The 23,235-nt window shown below is 39.5% G+C and overlaps 1 protein-coding gene across 1 annotated transcript in view; it reads left to right on the top strand.

Annotated features, from left to right (window-relative positions):
* LOC129092039 (zinc transporter 6-like) overlaps positions 1-9,434 on the top strand; it is a 29,333-nt gene extending 19,899 nt beyond the window's left edge. Inside the window, exons 7-11 of the mRNA XM_054599791.1 lie at positions 1,680-1,799; positions 2,327-2,429; positions 2,525-2,572; positions 2,906-2,974; positions 7,020-9,434. Coding sequence (XP_054455766.1) covers positions 1,680-1,799; positions 2,327-2,429; positions 2,525-2,572; positions 2,906-2,974; positions 7,020-7,649 — 970 coding nt within the window. The 3' untranslated portion in view covers positions 7,650-9,434. The remainder of the gene's footprint in view (positions 1-1,679; positions 1,800-2,326; positions 2,430-2,524; positions 2,573-2,905; positions 2,975-7,019) is intronic.
* The last annotated feature ends 13,801 nt before the right edge of the window (positions 9,435-23,235 follow it).

Raw genomic sequence — 23,235 nt, 5'->3', positions numbered from 1 at the left:
TTTTCAACAGATTAATTAACTATTCAGTGCTAATAAATCCAATGGGGCTGGTCACTTTTGCAGTTAATTTAAGTCTCTTCATCATTTAGCCAAGTCTTTTAATTTCAATATGGCATGAATCTTCTATTCACTTCAGTGTAACAGCAAACATTGTCCTGATCCTGAGCAAACTGTTTTATTTTAATCCCACCTGTGCTCTGTAGTTTTGTGCAGTGCTAAAATGACTATTCAGTATAATGAGTCATTGTTTAATTTATCTAGAAAAAAGTAGCAAACATTGAGTTAAATGAATCTTCTCCAGGCATTATGAAGATGTTACCTTACATTCTTTGAAATGACAATCGCCATCTTGACTATTTCGTTGAATGTTAAGGTTTAAACAACAAAGAAAGAAAAACTCTGTCCCTCATTTCCTACAACAAGTACACCAGTATTTAATAAGGTACTTTAATCAATTATGACTCTGTTCGCAGGGTGGACCAGAAGGGAGCATAAAAGTTTGCTTTTTTTAAGCAGCCATTTCTCCTGTCTTTCGGAGCTTCACTTAAACCTCTGCGTCATATGGTTATGTTACAACAAACAACAAAACACTCGTTCATCATTTTGAGTAAAACAAAGGCAAAAACAGTCAAGAGTTTAACACACAAAGCACCCAAAATGAAACAAGATATATTATAACTGCATGAAATAAACTACTTCACAATCACCCGATCAGGTTTAAAGCGTTTTTATAAAGACTTGTATTAGTATAATTTATTCAGGAGGGACTTTCCTGTCTGGACTGCAGAGCTTCCTTCACTCTTCGTTGCAGGTTTTTTGTAGAGGAGGTTTGTCGGAGCTTAGACTGCTGTCATGACATGAAACAAAACAACGATGATCCCATCAACTCCAGTTCAAGTCCCCTAAAGTCCATTATGACGTGTGATCGGGTTAAAGGTCTAATCCGTGAGACAAACATAAACACACGGAGGAAGGAGGGAGAAGATAGAAGAGAAGCTGTTTGTATGAAGTTCAAATATAAATCGACCTCCGTATTATTTGTGTTTGACTTACGTAGGTTAGTGGAGAAACTGTTGACCACAAAGATTTGAACACATTTGGATTAAAAACAAAAGTAAAATAATACAATTTTCTGGAGAACTTAATGTTATATCCTTAATGAAGGTAGGATTATTTGCAGGACTGCTGTATTAGAATACATTCATTTTATGTGATTTAACAAAAATATGAATAACAATTAATAACACACATTTCCTGTAAACCTACTTTTATTCATCTTTAAATAAACATACATTATATGTTCATCCAGGAACATTTTAAATCCATCGGCTTCGTTTTCTGTTCAAACGGTGAACTAAAGTTAAAAAGAGAATGATTTATGTCTCTGATCTTTTCTACATTTCTTAATTTGTCTATGATAAATGTGTCTTGAATTGATGCTGATCTAAAATTAACTTTTCGACTTTTCAAAAGCATTTTTCCTACAATGTCCCAGGTGTCAGTGACTTTTCTATATGATGATATTCATAACAGTTTTTATATATTTTGAATAACCCTTTCTCTAAGCTTAAGACAGTTTGGAGTTGATTAAATGGGAAAATCTGGAGGTGATCATGTACACTAATCCTGTTTCAATGTTTTGGTTTGGTTTGTTTGTGCGTGTGTGTGCGTGTGCGCAGTTTGTGTGGCATCATTCCAGGTCTGAGCAGCGTGCTGCTGCCTCGGATGAATCCGTTTGTCCTGATCAACATGGCGGGAGCTCTGTCGCTCTGCATCACCTACATGCTCATAGAAATCAAGTAAGAACTCATCTCTCTCTCTGTGACTGGTAAATTCCCAAAATTCACAACCAGCATATTTTAAACCACGGATTCTCTCTTCATATCGGGTGATGTCATGTTTCCATCGCTGCTGGAAATTCCCTCTCACTGCTTTGAAATGTCCTGATCTTTATCCGTTCTGAACTTAAAACATGTCCTGATGCAAAAACACGCCAGAGGGGAAAGAACTCGTAGAGACGGGACAGGAAATGAGACTTTTAAATAAATGGCAAAACTGAAGTGACTTTAATCATTAACGGTGATGATGATAAAAAAGATTCACATGTTTCCACTCACTCAGATTATGAAAAACAATCAAATCTCTTCCATAATTATGTGGAGGACAGACAGATCAACATAACAATACCACTTAGCAACCATGGTCCCTTACAGTCGTTAAGTAGGTGCTCACCAGCGTAGATATTCACTAGTTATTAATGTTGTGTGTGTGTGTGTGTGTGTGTGCGTGTGTGTGTGTGTGTGTGTGTGTGTGTGTGTGTGCTCAGTAACTATAACGCGGTGGACACAGCGTCGGCGGTCGCCATAGCGCTCATGACCTTTGGCACCATGTATCCCATGAGCGTCTACAGCGGCAAAGTGCTGCTTCAGGTAAGACCAACACATCTTTCTCTGTTCGTGCTGTATTTACAGTCCGACATCAGGAAGCGTGACTTTAACATGTTTATGTCCTCTTTCATACACAGACGACGCCGTCACCCGTCATCGGCCAGCTAGACAAACTGCTCAGAGAGGTGAGAGGATTGATTTCAGAGTCATATAAGATCGGGAAATCTGTTTTATTGCATTAGTGTTAAGAAATGAGCTCAGTTTTGTGCTAAATCTTCAGATTTTTTTTTTGCGGAATGATACGCTTCATTTCTGATTAAAAATTAATGTTATAAATCTCATCCTTCTTTGAGACTCTATATTCTCCATACGCAGCTACAGTACTTCAACAGGATTGAAAACCAAATGTATTCAAAATCACATCAAAACAAGATCATTTTGGCTTGATTTTGACAGCATGTTATGTTTATGACCTATTGATTGTTGTTGTTTAATTGCTCCTCTTTGTGGCCAATCAGGTGTCGACTCTGGAAGGAGTGCTGGAGGTTCGAAACGAGCACTTCTGGACTGTCGGCTTCGGATCTCTGGTACGTTTCTCAGCAAAAGGATAAATGGAAATGAAGCTGGTCTTTCATGTTAGATATTTGTAGCTGTCGGTTAAAAAGCTCTTTCTAATTTACTGAAATTATGGAATTATTGAAATAGTATTTTTGGGGGATGTAGCTGCCAATGATGGAGGTCAGCTCTCTGTGCATTGTGAGTATGAAGTGCATACAGCAGCTTCATTACTTCTCCAGAAACCAGCCAGTCGGACCTATTATGCCTTAATTGCCTTAATTAGTTTGTGGCCATTTGATGAACTTGATTCAAGAAAATGCATCCTGTGAGCAAACATGGAGGTATTTTTAGGGGACTTAATAGTGCCGGGGCTGACTTTTTATCATATGTATAGGCAGCAACTTCCCAAACAAATTAACAATAAAGCCATTTACATAAAAACAACTGGCACACAGTGCACCTGAGGCTTTGAGATTTGGGACTTGAGCCCACTTTCTCCTGGTTGATATCTCTCATGTTCAGAATCACATCTCTCTCAATCTTTCGGTCTGACTCTCCGACTCGCTCCATCTTTTTTTCCCCTATCCTCTCTCTCCCTCGGTCCTTCTCCGCCCTCCTGTTAGTTTGTTTGTTTTGTTCGTCTCTGTATTTGTTTCTAGATTTCTCCCACCCCCCACCCCTCCCCCCACCTTTGTCTCGTTCATCCCTCTCCGCCATTCGTCGGTTTCGAAATGACGATCTGCAGGGATTTGTTCAGCCAGACGAAAAGAAGGAACAAGTCATTCATGCGGAGATATTCTCTCTTTCTCTCTCTCTCTCTCTCTCTCTCTCTCTCTCTCTCTCTCTCTCTCTCTCTTTCTCCAGTTTGTTTTGGAGGGAACACTGTTGTTGTTGCTGTTGTCTCTGTCGAGTTGTCGACGTCCGTGTTGCACTTTGTTGTAGCGACAGCAAACAAGCCCAGCTGGCTTTCTGGGCAACTGAGGTCCCTGCAAACAAACAATATACACAACAAATTCAGCCTGTACATAAAACACACACACACACACACACACACACACACACACACACACACACACACACACACACACACACACACACACACACACACACACACCAACATCTGTATCTCTTGTTGTTTCAAAGTATTAAATGCACATTTTTAATTGTAGCTAATTTAACCAAACTGCTGTGATCCTGAAGGATTAATTCTTGATGGAAATAGAAGTTTGGCAAATGATATTCAACAACAGGAGCTCTTAAAAACAGTGGTAGAGATCCAGACAGGAGATGTGGGGAGAGAGAGAGGGAGAGAGGGGTGTGAAATGTGACAAAGCTTCCCCGACCGGGAATCGAACCTTCGTTGTTGGAGCCAAGTGATAAGCACCTTAACCCTGACGCTCGTGTCTGTCACAAGATGCACTGTACATGAATCACTTACTCACCATAAACCCTGAGAACAGACGTTTACATCAGCGATTCAGATTCTAATGAAGGGGTCAAGCTGCCTCTAACTACACCTTCATCACAGCGAATGAAGCGGGACACACCTGGGCTTTTTCCTGCAAGAACATATCATAAAAGTAATTCATGATTGTAGATTTCAAAGTCCAACTGGAAGCTACTTTCCCCTACTATTACATTGGAGAAGAGGCCGTCCCGCCTGACCAACCAGGAGTTATTGAAATAGACATGAAATTTAGGGTTGAAATAATGTCCCTAACTATTTATATAAGTGTGGCTTTTCTGAATTTTGTGGTGTTATTATATTTTTTCAGAGTTGTTTATCTTTCAAGTATCATCTTCAGGTGTAGACAGACTATGTTGCGGCACAATGCTCTTCCAATATCTGCAGAAAAAGCATTTTGTCCCTTTAACTTGTAATACTGTCAGTGTGATGATCTTCTCTAAAGTAAGTTTAAAACAATTGCAACAATAATGTTGTTACTTAAACAATTTCTTCTAACGTGCCAGTTTTTTATTCAAAACATGGCCAAAAATAAAATCAAAGTAGAACATAATTTTCCTACGATTGAATTCCGCTCATCTTGCATTTTTCCAGGTTGCATTTTTGTTTCGAGGCTGACTGAAAATGGGGAGGGGGGGGGGGGGGGGTTATGAAATGCAGCAGAGGTTGTGCGGCTCAAATTTAGTCGGGGAGGTTGCAGAGCGCCGTAACATTCGGCTACCGAGGAAGTCCAGAATTCTGAAAAATGAACTCTGATTGGTTTTATGTAAGAATGTGATTCAAATTTAGCACTTCAATAGTTTTAAAATCTTGATATTTGTTTTGTTTTTCTAAAAAGAGGAGTGGATGTCATGGAGTCAATATGTGACATTTACTGGACAGTTTTTTATTGCTTTTTTCAAACAGTGATTTGGTGGAGTGACGTGGAAAGTCAGTCATGTAAAGTCATGCATTGACCCCTCTGTCTCTCTTAATTACAGTGATTGTGTTAATCACTATTTGATGCTATTTGATGCTGTGTGTGTGTGTGTGTGTGTGTGTGTTGTGTGTGTGTGTGTGTGTGTGTGTGTGTGTGTGTGTGTGTGTGTGTGTGTGTGTGTGTGTGTGTGTGAGTGATTGGGTGTAGGTACCAGTTGTACCTGCAGGTGGAGCAGCGTCCTCTGTTTACATCAGGCCTGATGCTGCGTTTATTGTTGTTGGTATTTATGTTATCGATGCTGCTGCTGCTGCTGCTGTTGTGACTGATGTTGCTGCTGTTACACAACTGTTGGTTGTTTGCCCACTGCTAACAGAGCAGCTGTCCAAACTGATTTGACCCTCTGACTGCACTTCTGCCCCACGGGGAACTCTCTGTCTGTGTGTGTGTGTGTGTGTGTGTGTGTGTGTCTGTGTGTGTCTGTGTGTGTGTGTTCTGTCTTTTTGAGGTCGGTATATTCCCATGTGAACGTTCAAATTAGCCGGCAAGGACAAAATGAGGAACTCAGTTCTTTGTTTTAAGGTCAGATTTAGAAGTTAAAGGCTAAATGTTGAGGGGAGACGTGCTGTGATGAAGGTCACTGTGATGATGATGATGATGATGATGATGTAAGCAGCTGAGTTAAAACATTTTTTAAAAAAGAGTTAAACAAAGCATTCATAAAACCTGATAATGTAATCATTTTTTAGATGAATTATTTGAACTCAAATGATCCTGATGTTGCGCTTGAATTACTTCTTAATGATACATTTAGTCTTTAGGAAGTTTCAACAACAATTTGATTTAAATGTTTTAATCAAATATTTGTTGCCTCATAAAAGCTCGTACTTTTTCAAATTTGATAGATTAGATTTAATTCTTTCAAAAAACTGTTATGTCTCAGCCACATCTCACACACATCTGTTTCTATTTAAATCGATCCGTCCGTCTCGATGAATTACTTAACAACTTCATTTTTCATTCTCCAGTTTTTTGTGTGTAAATACAGTGATTGTGTGTTGGGCTCAGAGTTCTGCCAATACACAGGTGACCTTCCCTCAATACTGTACCTGAATGCATCCTTTATAGCTTTACTATATATACATAATGATCCATACTGTTACTGCACTACTTTATATTATAGATTCACCGCTGAAATACATATGTGTATATGTACAGTCACCATTCTACCACCACTCAATTGTGTATATATTTATATATATATATATATATTTTTTTTTGCGCAGGATTAAAACTTCCTCCCCAAACTCATGAAAGAAATACTATTTTTATTTTCTGTGCACAAGATGATCATTTGTCGGGAACGAGATGGTAACTTTTGCACCCAAAATAAAAAAACGACATCTTCTTTCATTCCGTCTTAAAATTTTAAATAAGAACAGACTTGATGTTTGTGTCTGTAAATACTAAACTCTCAGAAGAAGCGAAGAAGAGTTCTGAAAATACTTTATTTGCTTTTTCTTAAACAAGCAGTTGGTCATGTCTGACATTTTATCTGTTTTTGTAAATCACCTTTTTAATTATTGCTTTGAAAGTACTTAAATGTAAAACCACATTATACTGATTTACCTTTTGTCCCCTGTCCCTTCCTCCCTCACTCCCCTTCTCTCCCTCCTCCACCTCCGTCTTTCAGGCCGGCTCTGCACACGTTCGTATCCGCCGTGACGCCAACGAGCAGCTGGTTCTGGCTCACGTCACCAACCGGCTGCTGCCGCTCGTCTCCACGCTGACCGTCCAGATCTTCAAAGACGACTGGACCAGACCACTCCTCACGGGGACCCTCTCCTCCTCCTCCTCCCCTGCTCCCCCTCTGGGTCATGACGGTTACGCCACCCTCTCCTCCTCCTCCTCCTCCCTGCCTCCTCCGCTCTTGACCTCAGGAGGGGAGATGGACCCTCTGACCTCCACGCCGTCCAAACCCAGCAGCCCTCCACCAGAGTTCGCCTTCGAGACACCGGGGAGGAATGTGCAGCAAGTGGTCCTGCCCAACCCGGGACACCACACCCACAGGCCCTACGGAGGCCTGGGACTCGCCTACGGAGCGTCTCCCTACACGGGGATGCTGAATCAGGGTCTGGTGCGGCCGGGTGTTGGGTTGGGACTCGGAGCGCAGGGTCTCGGTGCAGGGTTTGGACTCGGCGCGAGAGGGCTGCCTTCCTCTCAGAGCTACAGAACTGCCTTCGGAGGGTCGACGGCACCGCTCAGGTTTGGAACCGGCAACCCTCTGGCTCCACAGTCGCAGTACAGACAATACCGACCCTGATTGTGCAGCGCTAGAACTCCGCCTCAGACGCTTTCATTCATGATGAAGGTCAAGTTTCTCCACACCTCAGTTCAGATATTTGAAACTCTGATGAGATTTTTATTCCTGTCCCGGCTGGACGGCCGACGCTACAGCATTTACTCTGAGTGACGACAAGATGGTAACTTTAGATTTAAGTCTTGTAGAGTGAGCCTCCATGACCTTAGAAGAGAGGCGGCGAGTATGTTGTGGTATTTATTTTGGGGACCAAAAGGATGACTGTGGTTGGATTTGGTATGTTTGAGTCTGTTTTTTTTTTTTTTTGTTTGTTATTATTATTATCAGGAAACATCCTCAATGTGAGGCTGACGGTTATTTTTTAAACGCTGTGAGGAAACGATTTTCTTCAAACATCATTTCTGGTGAAAGGTAATAAAGTGATGAATTAAATGAGAATCCAGTTTTACATTTTTAAATGTCAGGCATTTAAAAGGCACTAGAATCCAAAGAGATTCACAGTTAAAACCTCCAAGCCTGGAGGTCAAAGGTCAGAGGTGACAGCACACTGATGATATGCTAGTATTTTACAAATGATGATATTAAAGAGAAAATATTTGCTCTTTAAAATTGAGGGTGATCAAGTGTTCTGAGTGTTTCACAGCCACTTGATCAGCATTTAAACAGGAAAAATTGTGTTAAAAGAAAAACATGTTAACGGTTAAGTTGCTCCTTCTCAACTACATTTAAATTTGGGTAAAAACTACATTTGTTTTTTTCTGCTCTTAACTTCAAAACTTCAATTTCACCATTTTGACTGCAGAGCTGCTGCTGAAGACACACATGCAGTAAGAAAAACATGAACACAATGAAATACATCACCCTGTCTCATCTAGAATAACAGAATACTATCTGTCTCAGAAAAATCTAATTAAAATCATTCTGATCATAGCACGTTTAGGGTTTGAATTGCACAATTGTTTATATCATTTTAAGTTTTGTTTTTTGTTCTATATCTGTTAGAAAACAAACATCTAAACTGTACAACCAACGGTCCTAAACACAAGATTTTTAATTTGCTATCAAATAAAAAGAAGCAATTCTAAAATGTCTCATTTCAGGAGCAGGAATCAACACTTTCTTTTTTATATTTACCTTTTTTTGAGTCAAAATTGTTTCTGATTAATTTTCTGTTAAGTGACTGACCCAGAGTATGTGTCTACAGAATGAAACTTCTCTTTAAAAAAAGTTTTCCTGAATGTGATCAGCAGCAGCTCTGCACAAAACTTTCTCATCAACAGACTCTTTTGTTTTGTATTTTCCCTCCAGACATATTCAGATCTTTGTTTCTCCTCAAGTTGAATTTGGAGGATTGTGAAGAAAAAGATTAATGACAGTGAATCTGTTTTATTACGACATTAAACATGGAGCCTTTTCATTAAGGAGGACCATTTCATGTACTCTACTGGGAGTGTATTTTTGACTGGGGTTGATGGGTTTATTTTCATTTATGTTTTAATTATGAATTTATTCCTTGTTATCCATTCCTTACAGGTCACAGGTTTCTGGTGCCTTTCTCACACGCAGGGAAAAAACACCAAAAAATTGTTACATCAGAGCTGAGAAATCACAGCGGAGAAATGTTCTTTAGATAGACAGGACTGAGACTGTAATTAAAAACAGCTCATAATCATGAAACGTAAATCATTCTCATATCTACGACATTGCCTGAAGTTACAGAAAGAAATGTTCTGGTTTTGTATGTTTGTGTTTGTTTTCTGAGATTGAAAGTAAAAAGAAAAAAAAAGAGAAAGCATAATTCCTGATCTTGGTGCTTTTTAGTGGTCAAGTTGTGAAAAACACAAAGTTTAATTGTTGACATTTTTATGTTACTTTATTTTTTCTGATTTTTGAACTTTTTAAATCTAATTTGTTAGCTGTTGATTTTGTTAACATTTTCATTAAGTATTTATTCAGGAATTGTGTTAAAGTGCAAAATGTGCAAATGTTCATTTTAAGAGCAAGTCTGTTGAATGTGGTACATCACATCAAGGTGAGAAGTTTGCTATTAACTATCAGCAAAAACAAGACCTTCTGGGAGTGTTAAATCACTCAGGAAGAGAAACTCTCATACATGTAGACTTTATGGAGCCTTCAGAGTAAATCTCTCACTGATAAACTAAGTCGTCATTAGAAAGAAGGATATATTTAAGATGCTCTCTCTTCATTCTGTACAAACAGTGTTAATGTATAAGTGCCTTCAGTCGCTTCTCTGTAATCCGTTTGCTTCTTCAGGCGTCACTGATCCACGTTGGTGTGTGATGAGTCTCTCTGCTTCTGCAGCGTCTCCTTGCTCCCTCAAGGCATCATGGGAAAACCCCTTTTCCTCAGCGTAACCTGACATGACCTCACCTCAGGACCTCACAGCATCTGTGGTAAAGAGGAAACTCCCATCTCCGTTACCAGAGCTGATAAGCAAGTAAGTTCATCAACTCAGGTTCAGTATAAATATGTTGAATGCCGGGAACTCCGTGTTATTTTTCTAAAATCTCCTGTTTCCTGTGAAAAACACCTGCCGATATTTGACATCAGTGCACCGGAGTGTTTGCATACTGAAGAATAGCGTTTCCACGGAAACAAAGACACTTTCTCCAAACATTAACGCTTCCACACAGCTGCCGTATCAAACATACATAGAGTTCAAAATCAGTGAACAAAAAAACAGTGCATGTGGTTCAACAAGTGTTTCAATCAGACACGCAGAGTCAAGCTGGAGCATCAAAATGGCCCAAATATTACAGCTTAACATCCAAGAACAATTGTCTGTACTTCACCGCACAGATACAATGTGCCATAATGAATGCATGCTATGAATAATCCTTCCCTGCCTTTTATTACAACAATAACACTCCCATATAAATGCACAGAAAATGTAATTTAAAAGAGGATTAAAATGGTGCTGTTCAGTTCACTTCAAAGATTCTCTACTTTAAGAGGATTTTTTAATACTGAAAAGGTAGTAAAAGTAATAATATTAATAACTTTATTTATATAGCATCTTTAAAAACAGAGTTTACAAAGTGCTTTGACTGACAAAGTTGCAAAAGCAAGGCAATAAAACAACAGAAAGCTCAACAGTGAGGCCCAACAAAGCAAGACAAACCAAGGTACGATTTTAACCCTGATAAACCGTACAATAAATGAAACATTAAAACAAATCGATTGATAAAAAAAAAAAAGAAATACCATAAACCAAATAGTACAACATAATCTGCTGCATATGAAAGAAAAACGTATAATTAATTCTACTAAATTCTAGTTCTATTTTTAAAATCAGTATTCATGTACATAGCTAGAAAAACTGTGATATACTGTTTTCACAGAAAGCTTTAATTTAAATATTTGAAAATATGAACTCTATAAAAGTAAAATAAGTTTTTGCTTAATTTTTGCCCTCTACCAACTCCTGAAGGAAATATCTGTCTCTTTAGCTGCAAAATGCTCCACTATTTCCACTAGCTGGTCTCTGACTGTGTCCGTCTGCTGTCTGCTGCTGAGCAGGTAGTAAACACCGGGTTGTTACAGCTTTGAGAGCAGCATAACGTTGTTTCTCCAACAGATAAAACTATAAGCTGAACTCACTTTAAAGCTCTTTACAGCCGAGGGGAGCTGAGTATGTGTTCTGTTAACAGAGAAAAAAAAACACAAAAAGCAGCTTCACCAAAGCATTAAATACGAAGGAAATCGTCCCACTGAGCTCATTTTGACGCCTCTGCTGGCAAACCGCACAAAACCCAACAATGCTCTGTCTCTTGTTTTATTCCAGCCACACGCTGCTCTGCTTGCATAATAATGTATGACACACTTTAGCAACTTTGCACTGTCTGGTCATTATTTTGTCCCCTGCAATCATGTTAGTCTTTTGGCCCTGCAGTCCGCCGCCCTCGCATCCTCATCAGCCCCAGAAAACATTCAAATGAATGGGCGGTGCTGCAGGGCCGCCATGTGAGGCTGAGGCGGGGAGACAGCTATGAGTCCAGCAGAGTCGCAACGTGTTAGGAGGCCAACAGACTCCTGACCCTGTTACTGAAGGACCCGCCTGGTCTCCAAAAACCACTAATGGGCCCAAGTTCCCCCTTTTTTTTCCGGAACAGTACTCATTGATCACTGGGTTTGTTCAAAATCTGACGAGGGCAAGAAGATCAGGCGAGTTTTCTCACCGAGGAAAGCGCTCTTGTTTTCTCTGGAGTTTAGTCGGTTAACAAGCTGGATGTTTGTGGGCTTTGTTCCAAAATGTGATAAAAATTTGCAGCGATTGTTTAAGTGCCAAATGTTATTTGATGCTCGCTAGGAAAAAAAAACACTTGAACTCCTGCTCCTTCGCTAAGAGAAATGAAAGCGACCCTGTGAAGTTTACTCGTAAACATTGTGTGTATCACAAATATGTCAAATGGATTTCCTTCATAAAACATTTGCCAACACTCAAAATCATTTCATGTTTATATCTATGTTTGCCTGCTTGCAAAATACTTGAAACAGACTCCACTTCTTCCAGACCATAAAGCATGTGTCCAGTCAAATCCATGCTGCCGTGCATTCCTGGTTGATTACTCTGTAACCTGAGTGAAGTATTACCTCAAAAGATAAAATAGTTTCAGCCAGGATAACTTCCCAGATTTATAAAACCCAGTCTTTGAAGATTATCAACCCCTGTGATACATGTTGGCATCTGATAAACCTTCAAACTCTTCAAACTTCCTAGCCTGTATTCCATGACTCACCTGTACCTGAGAAAACAGGCCAATGAATGAGGGCCTGAAATCTCTGCAGTCAGGTTCAAAAATCTTGGTGGAAAGCCTGAAACCAGAAGACTGAAGTCTGTTAGAGCAGCACATTAATCCACATTTTATGATGGCATGTTCAACTATCATCTATATATTTGAATGTCTATATACTTTTGGCCAAATTGTGTATTTGTAACCCTTGTTGTAGTGTGGAATGTACTTTATAGCCTCTTAACACATTTTTAGTTTCATTAAATTACGATTACTACTTTTTGAATGAATCTTTGAATAAAGTAGTAAATGTGCATCACTCATATTCCCCTCAACACACACACACACACACACACACACACACACACACACACACACACACACACACACACACACACTCACACTCACACACACACTCAGCCACCCAAACAGCAGCTTCCCGTCATTCATCCTGAAACCTGTTTTAAGTGCCTTCATCTGAAGAATTTCATTTCCTCTCCAAAAAGAGGATAATCCGTCCTCTTGTTTTTGTTCGGTGGCTTTTGGAAGAGATTTTGAACAAACAATCAAAGAAGTACTTTGCCCTCGGAGCTTAGCGGGGCTTCTGCTCCCCGAGCGGTGGATGTGCTCGCCGGCCCTAAGCCTCTAGAAAGGTCCCGTAGCATTTAGAAGTTCAGAGCCGCGGCGCTTGTATTAGTGTTGACTTCACATGCTTGTTACAAAACAAATGGGGTAGAGCCTTTGTAATCTGTGCTGAAAATCCCTGAAAATGAACGAGATCTGCACCGCCTTCTCGGCTTTCTGGGTCAGACTGACACAGCCGGTTCACTGAGGTCGGGAGGCGACTGTGTGTGTGTGTGTGTGTGTGTGTGTGTGTGTGTGTTTTTGTTGTGTGCGTGTGTTTGTATTTTTGGTGAATACAATACAATTTGTAGTTGTATATTTGTGTTGTTTTAAGTCTTTCTCTTAAGCCCTTCGGGGCAAGTTTTATAAGCAAACTGCAGCTAAGAGTTCAAGTTGTTCATTGTCACATGTTCAACAATTACAGGAGCAGTTGTTGGCAATTAAATTAGTTATCAGGCTTCTTCCAACAGCTCATATCAATATATTTATAAAGCTTAGAATAGAATGAAAATTTGAAAAACAATTAGAATCTTAAAGACATAAAACAATGCAGCAGGTGAACAGTGTCTAAACCGTAGAAAATTGAAAAAGACATATATATTTATATATAAATCGTTGCAAGTAAGCAGGTGGAGCCAGTGCAGCAGAATAAGTACCATACTAGTAAGTATGATATCCATATGGAAGATGTATATGTGTAGAGTGAAAAAGTGACATCCAAGTCAATCTGACTGATGTCTAATTAAATCACAGCATTTGAACATTTATTTATTTATTTATTAATTCATCATATTGCAGACTAGCCGTAAATTCACCTCGGATGTGATGTGAGGTGACGTGTGTTCTGCTGAAGCTGCTGTTCCGTCAGCGACAGAGAGGACAAACTGTCTTCACCGGAAAGAGTGATATCAAATATATACTGAACCATGGTAGTTTTACAGTGGGCTCAATGAGGAGGATACAGAAAGGAATAATTATTAATTGTATTATCTGTGTTATTTCCCCTCCCACTGCAGCTCTAAAGGTCCACAGTAAAACTTCCCCTTGATCCTTTTTCATGTAAATATTAAAGCAAAAGTTTGACATTGTGGGAGGTTTGCTTATTCTCTTTCTGACACACAGTTAGATGTTCAGATTGATACCACTTTGATATTTATCTGTTAAATATAATGCAGCGTCCTTATAATTAAGACTGGAAACAGGAAGCTTTCCCTGTGTGAACGGTTAATAAACGGCTCTAAAAAGCTCGCTGATTAACACGTCATAACTCTTTTGTTTAATCCGCATGAAACCGAGAAATTGTATTTGCACTTTACAATCTTAAAACTTTCAAAAGCAGCTTTGGAGAGTGGATTATTAGTTTCCCTTTGGCATGAGGTTTTACACACCTTTCATTTGTACAATATCTCAGATACAAAGTATGAGCAGCAGAGACAGGAGTTTATACAAATATGTTAAAAATGACACCATCTCTATATTTAATTAGTTTGCTCTGCAACATTTTAAAACACCCCCACCCTGATCTTTATTTTTAATGATCTCCATCTTTCACGTCCATCTTCGTCCAAAATCCTGGATGCAGCTCTGGACTGAGTAGTTTTTTCAAGCAGCACCAGTTGCCTTCCTCCTCCTCCTCCTCCTCCTCTTCCGTCTTCCTCCCTTGCTCTCTCTGTTTTGACTCGACCTGTCAGCCGCCTCAAAACAACACATGAGGCCCGGTGGCTAAGCAGCGAGCTGCTGCTTCTGAAGAAACACCGGTTCTTCTGGGGACCTTTGGTCTGGAGTTCTGCATCAGATGTAGCTGTTCCCAGCTTTAATATCAGAGCCAGATTTTTCTTACTTAATTAAAATCAAATAAGGTCATTGGCATAACATTTGGCTAGCAGAACAGGTTGACAAAGCATATGCAGAAGCAGGAATTATATACATGAATTAATACATAAAAAAAGTAATGTACAGTAAAAGTAATGAAAAAAATACTGGTAAATCTTGTATTCAGAAAAAGAAAGCCAAATGTGTCTTAAGTATTGTATTATTGGTTTTATTCCCTTGTAATAACAAAACTCTCAAAACACTCAAATTGAATCAGCATCTGTGTGAGAAATGTGTCATTGTAACTAATATTTACACCAACATGGTACTATGATACTTATAGTCAAACCAAATGTATTTTATAAATTCTGTTTCAGAGGACGTATCTGTTCCTCACCACATTACTGGAAACAGTTTCTGCTGCTTTAAGGCTTTGACTCTGGGGTAACGAGCATATCGGTAAAAATCTGCTGAGTACTTGGAGATGCTGTAAGAAAAAGATAGTTATGTTTGGCAGCTTATTGATTGTGTTTCGTTGTTGTAGTCTCAACAGGTGTTAAATATGAGATATGAGAGATAGAAATGGAATATGTGTGAAAATAAGAAAAGTGCACTCAGTAGATTGCAGAACTCCTCCGGATGTGTCTGCAGCTACCGATGTTATAACTTGTGATTGAATGATTACAATCCACAATTGGCTAATCCACCTTCTAGATCAAAGTGTATCAGACGTGTTTTTCACTCGCAAGTCCCAACACAACTAATACTCTTGAAATGAATCTATGCAGATGACTGCACCGGCTCCGTGCAGGCACACGTCTTAGCTCCGTCTTAGCTCCGTCTCACGGGCGCTTACCGACTTGAAGCGTTTATATAGGCTTTGCTTGTAAATGTGAGGTTAATGCCTAACATAAGCATCTGGCAGCATGCGATGTAGCCCCTACCAGTCGGAGACAAGTTAAGAGTATTGAGTGAGGAGTCAGCAGGAAGTCGATGGCGGTATAAAACTGGCAGTAAAAGTTGTTTTGAGAAAGTTTGAGTCACTGCAACATCAATAGGTCCTTGAGTATACAGCCATAAATGAGCACAAAAAATATTTGCGTGATGAGTCCAGCAGTGTGTGATATTAGCCGTGGACAGACAGACAGACGCACACAGGTATGTACACACACGGCCAAATACGTTATCTCCTGGCTGAGATCATAGTAATAAACGCAGTGTGGCGCAGCATTGTCAGTGAGGTCACAGTGAAGTGAAGTCGTGTCTGTGCTAATTGGGGCAGAAAATGGAGGGGGCGTGGCCTGTTACATCACTGACACCTGGCAGAGGTAATCGTTTTAATTATAATCTACGTGTTTTATTTCACAATCGTCCACAGGAAGCAGTGGCGTTAGAGGTGCCAGAATGACATCACTGGGATAGCCGTGTGTGTGTGTGTGTGTGTGTGTGTGTGTGTGTGTGTGTGTGTGTGTGTGTGTGTGTGTGTGTGTGTGTGTGTGTGTGTGTGTGTGTGTGTGTGTGTGTGTGTGTGTGTGTGTGTGTGTGTGTGTGTGTGTGTGTGTGTGTGTGTGTGTGTAACGTTGGCAGTGAACACTGTGTTCAGACAGGCGGGATCACTGCATCTGTTTACAGCGACCTGCAGATTAGATCAGACCTCACACTTCAAATAGAGACTAATCCAACACACACACATACATAAACACACACACACATACACACACACTAGTCCGGCGGGAACATTAAAGTCAACGACATAATCCACCGAGTTCAAAACACTTAGAGTCACAGTTGTAATCATGGAGAGAGTGTGTGTGTCTGTGTGTGTGTGTGTGTGTGTGCTTAACGTCCTACCAAGAACACACACACACACTCCCTCTCAGTCTCAGTTTCTATGTTTTCATTGGTTTACTTGTGTCTCTGCTGGATGTAAAACCAAAAGAGACGTTGAGTCTAACAGAGGTGCACACAGATAAGTACTCTTACTAGAGTACAATTTCCATGTACTTGTATTTACTTGAGTATTTGCTATTTCATAAATCTTTATACTTCTACTCCATTACTTCTCAGAGGGAAATATTGTTCTTTTTACTGCATGTCATTTCTCTGATTACTTTAGTGACTTACATACAGTACCAGTCAAAAGTTTGGACACACCTTCTCATTCAATGGTTTTTCTTTATTTTTATTTTAAAAAAATTTCTACATTGTAGATTAATATTGAAGACATCCAAACTATGAAGGAACACATATGGAATTATGTGGTAAACAAACAAATGCTCAACAAACCAGAATATGTTTTATATTTTACATTCTTCAAAGTAGTTGAATGAGAAGGTGTGTCCAAACTATTGACTGGTACTGTACATATTGTTAATACAAACTATAACTAATCAACTAATAATTTACGATGTATTAATATAGATAAAACTACCCAGCAGTATATAAAGTAATTAAGCTTAGCTCCATAATTACCAGCTGCAACATTATAGAGAGAAACACATTACATTAATGCATCCATAAATATAATCCAATAACATAAAACATATAGTAAGCAGTATATTTTGATGGTGATACTTTGACCGTATTTTTTTTGGGCTCAGACGTCTGATAATGACACAGAAAGGTTTACGTTGGAGTCGGTTGAAAGCCCGGTGCATCTCGTACAGACTCTGATGGATGCATCGGTGCATGAAAACAGTTTTAAACTTTACACAGTAACAACTAATTGTGTTAATTATCTTATCATTGGGCTGAAGGACAACATTTGAAACCTCAATTTCACTTTCCAGCAAAGTGCAGAAGAAGAAGAAAATGTCTTAAAATGAACCTCAGATATTCAACCTAAATCTGTATCTCTGCTATTAGTGAACTATCCAGACACAGACAGGATCTAACATCAAACTCAGGTCATATGTAGTGATGATGATGATGATGATGATGATGATGGTGAAGATGAGGTGCAGTGTTCCTGCTGCAGCAGCAGGGCGGCGCCGTCGAGCTGAACTTGAACGTGGCTGAGTTTGACGCTGATGCTGTTTGACGTGTCGCCGCCTCCTCGTTCACCCACAGTCAAACACAGAGTGCTTCACTCCCATTAACAATGCATAGTGTGTGCAGTGTGTGTGTGTGTGTGTGTGTGTGTGTGTGTGTGTGTGTGTGTGTGTGTGTGTGTGTGTATTTAAAACAGTTTGGCTATTTGAACCGTGACTCCAGTATTTAATCCGACGACAGTTACTAAAGTAAATCAAATACATTTAATCAAATAATGTCATAATGCACAGTTGTTGTATCCTTATATTCTGATTTATAAATAAACAAAAATATTAGCATATCCTACATTCACTGTTACTACCACTATTATAACATCTGTCTCCCAACAAGAAAACCACGTCACTGTTTTTTTCCTTGTTCTTTTTTATCATTCCTGAAGAAAGATTTTAATAAAAGATTGGCATTGATTGATGCCATCTTTTAGAACATGACAGTTTTCCACACTCGACGTTTCGGACACATTTCAGTCCTCCATCAAAGAAGTATTGAGTACTTTAGTATACAGTATTGGTACTGGACCCACTCTACATCAGAGGTGCATTCAAAGCTACAATTCTGCTATAATATATTCATTCTTGTTGTTCGTGTCTAAAACTAGCAGATTCCTTTATGTGATTAAAGCGTTAAAGGTTGAATCAGTGATTAAATTAGTCAAACTCACTGGGTTGTATTTAAATTTGTATGTATGATACGTCGCTTTGTTTCAGGTTGGGCTGTGTAACTGGTGGATTGTATTGCAGCAATGCAACATGGGAGAAAAGATAGCACATCTCTTTTTTTTCTTCTTTTTTTAAAATTTTAATACGCCCCAAAACAGAAACATTAACGGAAGTCGTTGAGTTTGTTGACGCACTGAAGTCAAGTGGAAGTCGATAACGGTTTACATTTCCAATGTGATTCAGCCCCAAGTGTGTGGTGTGTGTGTGTGTGGTGTGGTGTGTTTGTGTGTGTTTGTGTTGGCATAAATCGCTCCAATTAACAAAAGGTGACGTATCGACTTTGGGTGGATGGACACACAGATGGGTTGGTTGGTTGGTTTAGCAGTAACACTCTGAGGGCAGCAGGGTTAGCTGTGTTTCCATACAACAGCAAACTGCCAGAGGGCTGAGAGGGGGATGGTGTGTGTGGGGGGGGGGGGGGTAGGGGGGAGTGTGAGTGTGTGAGTGAGTAAGTAAGGGGATGGGGAGAAGAGATGAACAAAACCTAGAGGACAGAGAAGTGAACATGTGACCTGAATGTTGCTGGTTTTAAGGTCGGGCCGCCTGTTGCAAAGACAGCAAATACGTAGTTTTCCTTAAATATTTAAGTATTCTTTTAAGCTGGGAACAGAGAGAGATTATTTCTATGACGGACTTCCATCGACAGACTAATCTTATAGTCTTAACTGTCAGAAGTACATCAAAAATTGGATTAATCCCCCCCTAACACCTCCGAGAATCGCCACCGTATTGTGATGTCGGGGTTCATGTGATGTCGGGGGCAACAGCTCATGGTCGGCCTTCCCAATGCAAAGTGGGCACCGATGACACTATGAGCCATTCAAAGACCTGCAGAGTGTAAATGCAAGCAAGAATCATCATAGACGGATTACAATCTAGTTATTAAAGAGTGTCTCCAGGCGTTGTGGAGTTCATATGTTTTAAAAGTAGTATTTAGCCTTTAGTCTCTGATGTCACATGAGTCGGCATCGTTTGAAAAGTTTAAAAATCTGGAGATGTGGAGTTAGAAAAAGTGAAACTCACCGGACCACTGCAAAACTCAACTTCAGTCGAGTTGCATTGTGGGTAGTGTAGGCGTGACGAAGAATAATGTGTGTAATACGATTTTGATACTTTTCTTTTGAACTGTTCATTGTGAATGGACAATTTTGACAATAGTGTGATGATAAATATTTGTGCAACCATTGAATGATCTCTGAGGGAGCATCGTGAGAGCCCTGAAGACATCACATCACATTACGTTAGTTTTATTAATATAGCAGACACTCTTTAAGAACGTTTGCAGGAGCATGAAGTAAGGTTTTTATTTTGTTGCTTTTCTTCTTTGGGGGTCTTTATTGGGGACAGAAAGGGATTCTGCTGAATGAATTTTGTTGACAGTAGGAATCTGTGACTTTAACTGCCGTGACCGGATGCCTGTGAGGAAATTGTAATTTAAAAATAAACATCATCTGCTTTGAGATCTGTGATTGGCCCAAGAGTGGGAGCCGAGCTAGAGAAAATAAGATGTTCACCCCCAAAGTGCCTCTTTCCCCCCCGACCTCATTCAAAACTGCTCATAGACACTCAGCCAGCTGCACGGACACCCTTGACTTACCCCGTATGCTTGTGTGGGTGTGTGTGTGTGTGTGTGTGTGTGTATTTGATGCTCATTTGGAGCGACAGGCGGGTCTCCGGGTCACTCATGGGGACGTCTCGGGGCCCCGGTCCGTCCTGGCTGTCCTCCAAACTTCTCCCTTTGCTGGTTCGGGCCGGCAACAACGGCACCCCCTCTCTGCAACACCTACACACACACACACACACACACACACACACACGTACACACACAATATCATACTGTACTGCATTCGATCCTCTGTCTCAGATTCATATTTTTTCATGTCTTATACACACATGAACTAATCTTCCTGTAAAACATTTATTCTGAACTGCAATTGTGTCAATTAAATTATCACAAAATGATTATTTATCATTCATTTGTAATTTTGCAGTTTTGCTCATATTTATAACATATTAAGGATACATCTTTCCTGTACAGAATATTAACACACTCCTACGACAAAATGTAACGACATGAAAAATTACGAAGACATAGAATTAAATAAAATAAAACTAAATTAAATTAAATTAAACTTTTTTAAGTGGGTAGTCAAAAATTACTCAGGGAGGAAAATCATAAATATTGTCTTTTAAATAATCAATTATTTAAAAATAGAATATTGTAAAATCACTTGGTCATATCATAATAAAATGATTCCTGCTCAGATTCCTTCCTTCATTAAGACATTCCTCTCCAGTCGGCCCTGGGCCTCTTTCTTTCTTTGTGTGTTTGTGTGTGTGTGTGTGTGCGCGACTGGGCAGTGTGTCTGTGTCTGGACTTCCTCGCTGTGTGTCTTCAGTCCTTCGTGGAGGAGCAGCAGCAGCAGCCGGCTGGAGGAAATATGGCCACCATATCGTCTGATGGACTAAGCTGCATCAGCAGACACACCAAACAGGAGCTTCATTCTGATTGGCCGTCAGTAAACGGTAAACAAATCAAAAGCCAGAGGATGAAGATGCAGCTTTGACTCTGAGGTAAGACACAAGTTCTTACAAGACAATAATTCTTAGCCGGTTTCAATCTGTATGCACACTAAAAAAAAGTTTGCTATTTGAGTGTGCTGGTGATGTACACTATTTTCCCATAATGCAATGCACAAGAGATGGTAATTACAGTGGTGTAAAAAGTAAGATAAGTTGCAAACAGTTCGAGGAGAACATAATAACTTTTAAATCTTAAGATAAAGGGTTTTCTTTTCTCTGTTAACTTAAATTGTTTTTTAAAGGTTGCAGTTCGATCAGTTTGTTTCCAATGTTCCACGTGTTGCATCCTATCCTGTTACTATGAAATGGGAAAGTTGTTTTCTTTTACTGTACTAAAAAAATGTGAATTCAATACAAAGTGTATGAACTGTATTTATACAGCAGCTTTGAAAACAAAGTTACACAATGCTTTATATGGGAGGGTTTAAATTAAAACAGTTTAGCACAAAAGATATAACCACAAAAAAAGATAAATTACAAAAATGTAATGTTTAAAAAGCTACAAAGTTTTTGAGAAGTGACTTGAAAGGCAACACACTGCAAAACCTGAAGGTGAAGATATAAACGTGTGTTTGACACCGTTCAGATGAGCACGAGAAAATAGGGATGTTTATGTGTGTATGCTGCTGAAACATGACGAGACAAAAAAACAAAAAAATCACACAGACACAAGGCTGCTGGAAGGCCAGGCCGTATTGCTGGGCCAGCTGGAGGGAAAGGGAGGCCCAGGAGAACCAGAACCAGGACTGAGGCGAGCAGACTGTCAGACTCTGCTCTAGTGAAATGAGAGTTTTTTTAAAGGGACCCTGGTGCTCAGAAACACTACCTGTTTTGTCCACAGGGACCGCCAAAATCAACAAAAAATGAAAGTTCCTTGTTGTAACTTTAAGTTAAAGTATGTGAGTATAATCATGAAAATGTCCTTTAGAATATTAGAAGTAGAAAAATATCTGCTGGGACTATTTTATATTTTATCACTAGATTATTATAACTCATGCGTTATTGTAAAATCAAGATTTTACCGTTGGATTTAAACAATCAAAATAGTCAATTTGAATTAACTGTTGGATAGTTTCATTTATAAAAAAAACATCATATTTTATAAACTCTTCATGTGCATTTGGAGTAAAATCTTAATTATTAAGGTAACTAATGCGCTCAGATAAATTGAGTGGAGGAGAAGTAGAAAGTGGCAGGAAAAGAAAATACTCCAGTTAAGTACAAGTACCTCAGATTTGTACTGAAGTTCAGTACGTATGTACTTGGATACATTCCACCACTGCATTTTACTGCGATGGTTTATTTATATTGAAGGTTATGATTAATAGTGTGTGTGTGTGTGTGTGTGTGTGTGTGTGTGTGTGTGTGTGTGTGTGTGTGTGTGTGTGTGTGTGTGTGTGTGTGTGTGTGTGTGTGTGTGTGTGTGTGTGTGTGTGTGTGTGTGTGTGTGTGTGTGTGTGTGTGTACAGGCACTTAAACTTGGGCAACAAATGCAATATACTTACTACATGCTATCAATGATAAAAAATAGAGGAATGGCCTAGATTAGAGTTTGAGCTGTAATCTAAACGTCTCCAGGCCTTTATTTAACCTCCTCCCCTACATGTGTCGGCCACGCAGTGAGACATTGGTGTCATTTAAGGGTCACTGCAGTGGTTTAGTTATTTGAAGGACTCACAAGTGATTAAAAGACACCATGGTCAAAATTAAAGCAACAGAGGTCCAGATGTCCTGACTTTTAGTTTGGAGTGCAGATTAAGATAAAACCACTGGATCTTACATTTCCTATAATTCAACTTTCTTTCATTAGGCACCACCTGTCACCTTGTAACACAGACCGCATGAAAAATGAAATGTTTCTAAGCCCGTCGACGAAAAGATTATAAATGAGACTTTGGAAAACTCCTCTAGAGAAAAAATATATTTCGGCTGTTTTTTCAAAGGCTCAGCACAACTCATCACGAAAGATAAACCGATCTGCAGATTTAAAATCGAGGACCAGTTTTAAAAAAACCATGCAGTCACATTCAAACAGAGGACCAGCAA

Source organism: Anoplopoma fimbria, chromosome 6 (genome assembly GCF_027596085.1).
Source record: "Anoplopoma fimbria isolate UVic2021 breed Golden Eagle Sablefish chromosome 6, Afim_UVic_2022, whole genome shotgun sequence".
Taxonomy (NCBI): domain Eukaryota; kingdom Metazoa; phylum Chordata; class Actinopteri; order Perciformes; family Anoplopomatidae; genus Anoplopoma; species Anoplopoma fimbria.
The sequence above is the reverse complement of the archived record's forward strand: the minus strand, read 5'-3'. Positions and strand labels throughout refer to the sequence as shown.